The following is a 6,581-nucleotide window of genomic DNA, read 5'->3' as shown; positions in this document are numbered from 1 at the left end:
TACATTCCATGCCTAACCTTGTGGAAATGAACTCACAAACTTCGTCCAAACTGTGGATGAGTAGCTTTATATTGTCAGATACTAGTAAAGCCTTTGATTGTATGATATTTTTGGGAAAAATATCGATTATCTGACGAATGAAGTGTTACGGATACAGCACGAAAATTTATGTTCTAAACATTTAAATTTACTAAAGTAACAAAGAAGTCCCTTGTAGTTTCATTTTAAAAAGGGTTATTATCCCCGACGTATTTTCATCTCTGTGAATGTCATAAACACTGATGTATTTCTCCAACCTTTCCAAGTCATTCCTTTATTATCTACTTGACTGCCATAAGGTCCGTTCAGGTTCGAAGATTGACAGTTACTGTACCACCAACCTCCTGCAAATCTATCTGCACAATTGTGTTTGTGAATGTCATTGTCTTGATCAAAAGTGCTAAACTTCCGTCCGTTATGCCTTGTTATCAAGCTGTCATTCGCTGTTCCACTGTGTCCTGAAATATTCAATGTATATTTAGAAGATTCATCTCCGATAGAGAATGAACTGTACTCTGCATAGCCTTCACCTCCGTTCTGATCTACAAGGTCAACTCGTAGTTTGTAATGTCCACCTTTTGTTAATCTCCATATTTTGTCATTGCCTAACCAGAAGTTTTCATTCAGATTACCAAATCCTTCTTTATATTCTTCCCAGTCTCTTCTGAAATCACTATCAGATACTCTGCGCTGTATCACGGTCCATCCACCAGGGGGCGTTTCCATGTCACAACGCGCTTCGAAGCCACTGCTGTCTACAGGATGTATGTCATACAGTGCTGTTGGCGAAGAATCATTAAGACCTTGTCTGTCTTGACAATCTCTTGGGAGTATGCAACCATTGCATGTGTTGTTTTCATCTGTTTCTAGAAAAAACAATTGTACATTCTAATAATATTAAATGTTACATGTACTTCAGTATGCAATATATATCTAAAAAAATGTCCGTCCTAACATTTACTGTAAAAACATGCATCCGATATGAGTTTAAAAATGTTTAAAATCTTATAAAAGACGATACATCAATGTCATACAATACCGTTTTGTTACAGAGGGAATAAGTTTTGTAGTGGCTTAACATGTCTTGAAAAATATGTTATACATATTTTACACTTCATGTTGATCATGTACACAAAATTTTATTACAATCAATTCAAAGTCTTGAAGGAGGTTACATGCCCGAATGTTTTAGCATATAAATTGTTGAAGTCAAAGGGCGCGTTACTCTTCGATGTTAAAGTAAAATGTCACGAATCTGTACGCGTCAACGTGATCATACTAGAATGTCCTTTAAAAGTACACAAGTCTTTCAACAGGCCTACTGACCGCATGTCCATCCAGCTGACCGATCGTAAGACTTTACTTTACCACCAATTACTTAGCATTCCAAAATCTCCATTATTGCTTTGAGAGGATGTTTTGTTTGTACACTGGGCCACGGCAGGTTGGAAAGGGGCTGGTGTAATTATTTATTCTTTATTTCAACTTTTACATGTTGTTATTAAGTACTACTAACCTGTTGGACAAAACATGGTTGACCATTGGCCATCAGACCTGCACGTTATTTTCATGGTATTATCTCCACTGGGCAATATTAATCCTGCATTACATACGAATGTTCTGCGCTGACCTTCATACGTCTTGCCGTTGCTAAGCGTTGCATTACTAATGTGTTGTGTGGGCCCGTTGCAATCTAAAAAACAAATTTACTGGAAATTCATGCTTCAATCTTTTCAACTTCAATAACTGACGACCGAATTTCAATCATGCATGTATATACAAATATTGCAAGTATTTTTCCACGTCGTAAGGCAATTAGATTAAATGAAAAGATATTAAATTTTTCGCTTCAAAATAAAAAAGAGTTTTGAAAAAGTTGTAAGAGGGTTGTTCAAAAAGTAGAAACCGCCTAATTTGTACAGTGCGGTGTAAAAAAAATCGTTGTAATTCGCAGTTTTTCTTTAATTTGGTCAGGTATTCACTAATAGGTGAACCTCACAGAACGTTTTCACCATAGCTACACATAACCGACGCTGTAGCTTGTTTTTATAAGTTATGATTTAAATTCGCCCGGAAATGTCCTTACTCATGGTACATGGATTAACGAGTACTTTTTCCCGTCCTTAGGCAAAATTCTTTAAGATGTTAAGGTGACGTGAGGTAAATTATTGTGTCAGGCCGATTTAAACAGGGTTTAAAACACGCACAATATCCACAAAATATCATCATCTGGTGGCATCTGAAATCGGAAGGCTATTAAGTTCAATAACAGTTTTGGCAAACACGGAAGGGTTTGATCATGAGATGCTTACAGATCAATGGCTGAAAATCCAGTAGGGAAGGTGCATATATACCAGTCAAAGACCATTTTTAAATCAACGGTGACCGGGGCAAGTTCCTTCATAAATCTTCAAAAAAGGTTTCTTGCATGTCATGCATTAAATAAACAATTTCCTTAATGACAGTAAACCTTGAAGAATTCCTTTTTCATAACAAGTAGGTTGGTATATAATACTCTTAGAAATATGAAGTTGTTTTAGTGAAATCGTAGAAAAGCACTTTGACCAGTAAGAGATTTACATTGCCACGACACTAAGTGTCATCAAATCTTTGTGCGGCTGCAGTAAATGAGGATACACTCTTCCTCATTCATTTAAGGAACCTTAAACCTTTCAAAGTAAATCATGGTCACAAAATCGTAAATATTTTTTTACTGGTGTTTTTTTATAACAACAAAAACATCATCAACAACAACAGCAGCAACAACAAGAACAAATAAAATGGTAACTTCTTGGAAAGCAACTTTTTGAAATCTAGAAAATCAAAAATATAAGAAGTTAAACTGTAAGTGGTGACCGGACACTCTAGGTAGATAAACCAATATGTAAGTGAATAGTTATTGACTGTTGATATGTTTGTTGATGGATGCCCAATTACTAAAAAACGGAACGGAACGGAATGGAACACAACAAGTTGGGAGCTGAAAATGAACATCTACAAAACTGCAGTTCTGGGAATTCTGACAATACAATGTAGGGAAAAGGGACCTCGCCTCCTTGCGGCCATGTATTTTGACGAATCAGAATAATACAATTTTAAAAGTTATTGTAGCGGGGTAGCCAGGGAAAAGTTGTGTGAAAGTGTTTCAGAGTTGGTTGACCAGATTCTGAAAAGAAGAATTTAATATTGCCCACTATACAAACCGTGAGAAAAGTAACCTCGCCTTCTTACTACGCCAAATCTGACAGGCAATTTAAACAAAATATCTGTAAAAGCTCTTCCAAATTATGAGAATTATTAGCATTTCTATTCCCTTGCGGCTAAAATGCAGTCTGTAAATAGAGTTGAACTAATCTATTTCTAGACTCAGTTTTCCACATTTTTGTTTTACCGTTCTATGTGGTGGTAAATTATTCAAGGACTAAGCATTTAAAGGTTTTATCATCTACATCGCTGTCGACTGTTTGTATATAGATTTTCAGTTTAAAAATACATATCCTTTGTAACTTTGACTATTGAATATTGTGCTCAAACGTTTCTTTTTGTTTTATGCATACTTCATACATCTACAGAGAGAAAGTTTATATCAAGTGTCATAATTGATTGATACAAAATTCTATCGATATATATATCCATTGTACCTACTGTATATACTTGAAGGAAAACGTCCGTGAAAGTTTACCCACAATGGCAACTACTATTTTCAGCAAAAGACGAAAATAGAAATTTAGAAATAATACTTGATAATACTTATTGCCTACATTTATCGGATACTTTTATTAACCGGTACACACATGGTTTGTGACATCGTACATACCACAATGAATCCACCACACTGCTACACAACCATTGGAAGTAGCGAACGCAAACATAAAAGATATTGATCGACATTTCTAAGTCTGTTTAAACGATGTGATGAAAAAATGTAAGACGCCTCGTGCCTAGCTTCGTGGAACTGTTAATATTAAAATGTACATGGATTCCATGGTTCTCAGAAAAAAAGAGATAAACATGTATAGGTCCAAGTATAGTGCAAGTTTAAACGACCTCCTCACAACACTTAAAGAATGCTGTTTTTTTTCAGTCAAGTTATAGAATGGAAAAAAGCGAACAAGTTGTGTACTCAACTTTAGTCTGTTGATAATAGGTAATGAAAAGAGTATCTCCCTTCTCACTCCTCTCGTCGACTTAAGCGAAACTCCGTTATAAAAGAAAATTAAATAAACCTCAGAATTCCAAAAGAGAAGAAATGAAAATAACAATGAGTCCAAGTACAGTACGATTTTACACGGCCGCTACGACACTCGGAAACAAAGCAACTGCTTCAGCACACTTAGCAAAAGAGCGGCCTCTTCAATATCAACAGAGCGTCTGCAACATCACCCTTATTTACAAAACGTTCGCTATACTATAGCTACACTTTACAACAGTACAGTTGCTATGCCATACTTAGCAACAAAGCGACTGTTTCACCACACTTAGCAATAGCTGCCTCGCCACATTTAGCAACAGAAAGGTCGCTACACTACCCTTTACAACTTAGATTACAACAGACCTGCCGCTACACGACACTTAGCAACAGAACGGCTGGTATACGACCCTATGCAACAGAAAGGCTGCTAAACCATGCTTAATAACAGAACAGTTTATACACGATACTTAACAACAGAACGGCTGCTACATGACACTTACTAACAGAACCGCTGCTAAACGACACTTAGCAACAGAACAATTGCTACCCTACACTTTACAAGAGTACGGCCGCTACACGACTTTTTGCAACAGGATAGTCGCTACACGAGACTAAGCAACAAAGGGTCGCTACACGACACTTGGCAACAGAAGGCCGTTACACAACACTTTACAACAAAACAATCGTTACACGACACTTTGCAACACAATAGTAGAATAAGTTTGATCAAGCTTGTTTATGAGATGTATCGAAACGTGCAGCACTTCATCTTTCCTTATTTAAAACAGCCAACGTTGAAATATGTAACATTTTCCTTATCTCAGTTCTTTTTACATTTGTAGCCTTGGTAGTTTTATGTTGCCCGAATAGTAATCTTACCTCGTTTGCACTGGGGATAGTATGACAATGTTCCATTAGCAAGACATGTTGCTTCACTCTTCCCATTTACTTCTATGTACATCTGGTCGCATTCGAATGAAACCGTAGACCCCAATGATAGCATGTTCCCAGATACCTTTCCATTTTCTAAGCTGACTGGTTCGCACTCTGAAGATAGCAAATCGGTGTATTTATTCATTTTTTTTTCTCGCGGTGATAATTCGCCACACATATTTTTAATATTTACTCTATGCTTATAGTATCCCAAGTTTAGACCTAGAATCCAAAGAGGAGGATAGTGCACTCTTTTGGTATGAAACAGTCTAAGAAATGTAAGTAGTTTTATAACATTCTTGGAAAAACACTTTGAAGCGAAAGAGTTTACTCATTTGTCATACACTAATGCGAAATAAGGGGAAATCTATTAATATAATAAATTTTGCTTATTTAAGTCAGTGAAAAATAAAATTTTGGCCGACTTCCTTTTTCCAGATCGACACCAACTTCTTTTTGAGTCATACTTATGTAACGATCTCTATTTGTGATATTTTATTAGGTATGTGAAACCGTCACATAATATATTAGCAAAATGGCCTGTATATATTCACCACAGGTTAGTTGTTAGCTTGATGAAAATGGGTATTTGACTTGCAGGTGGACCTCCTGTAAAACTTCACCTGGCAGCAATGCTTAGCAGTACACAGAAGTTTGGTACAAAGCATTAGTTTAGTCTTAGTTCTTCTTTTTTTTTATTTCATAATGGAAGCTATTCTAATTCAAATTACCAAATACATGCGTATATTGGCTACAAATTATTTAGTAACGTATTAATTTTTGAACTGAGATGAGATGCAACGAAATGCGCAACACTTTTCAAGCCCAACATCTTACATTGAGTTCTATTACATTTTCATAATCGTATACATTGTATTTATCTTCAGTTCTTTTTACATTTGTAGCTTTGGTAGTTTAATTTTGTCCGAAAAGTAATCTTACCTCGTTTGCACTGAGGATAGTATGACCATGTTCCATTAGCGAGACATGTTGCTTCACTCTTCCCGTTTACTTCTATGTACATCTGGTCGCATTCGAATGTTACCGCAGACCCCAAGGATAGCATGTTCCCATAGACCTGTCCATTTTCTAACTTAACCGGTACGCACACTGAAGAAAAAAATCTGCGTACATTTTTTTCGCCGTCGATGTATTGGGATCTCTGAGTTAATTGTAATTAACCGGAGATGTTTTTTATGTGTACATAATAGTTAGAATTTAGTGCAGTCGAAAGGACTCGTTTATTTAATTTCCGAAATGTTTTCTGAAAGACAGTTGTTGAAGTTATAAGCAGTAATTTTCAATAAAACACTTTTTACGTAATTTGAATCGGAACGATTTCTTACAATCATCGTTTTCTTGTCAAAAATCACCATAAAGGAAACAGGTACATTACAAATATTTGTCGTATCCGTAT

At 36.0% G+C, this 6,581-nt stretch overlaps 1 protein-coding gene across 1 annotated transcript; it reads right to left on the bottom strand.

Moving 5' to 3' along the window:
• Positions 1 to 237: 237 nt before the first annotated feature.
• LOC123536836 (fibrinogen-like protein A) lies at positions 238 to 6,188 on the bottom strand. Its single transcript, XM_053527847.1, has 4 exons — positions 6,107 to 6,188; positions 5,111 to 5,278; positions 1,556 to 1,732; positions 238 to 905 (listed from the first exon to the last, which is right to left on the bottom strand). The coding sequence occupies exons 1-4, from the start codon at positions 6,186 to 6,188 to the stop codon at positions 238 to 240; spliced, it is 1,095 nt and encodes a 364-aa protein (XP_053383822.1).
• Positions 6,189 to 6,581: the final 393 nt, after the last annotated feature.

Source organism: Mercenaria mercenaria, chromosome 17, assembly GCF_021730395.1.
Source record: "Mercenaria mercenaria strain notata chromosome 17, MADL_Memer_1, whole genome shotgun sequence".
NCBI classification, from domain to species: domain Eukaryota; kingdom Metazoa; phylum Mollusca; class Bivalvia; order Venerida; family Veneridae; genus Mercenaria; species Mercenaria mercenaria.
Note: the sequence above shows the minus strand (reverse complement) of the source record. Positions and strands in the feature narration are given on the sequence as shown.

Excerpts from the sequence above, each read along its gene's own strand:
- LOC123536836 (XM_053527847.1), bottom strand. The coding sequence starts at position 6,188 with ATGTACATAGAAGTAAACGGGAAGAGTGAAGCAACATGTCTCGCTAAT. Across the intron at positions 5,279-6,106 it reads CTATCCTCAGTGCAAACGAG|AGTGCGAACCAGTCAGCTTA; the intron begins GTAAGATTACTT and ends TGCTATCTTCAG. Across the intron at positions 1,733-5,110 it reads CTATCCCCAGTGCAAACGAG|ATTGCAACGGGCCCACACAA; the intron begins GTAAGATTACTA and ends TTTGTTTTTTAG.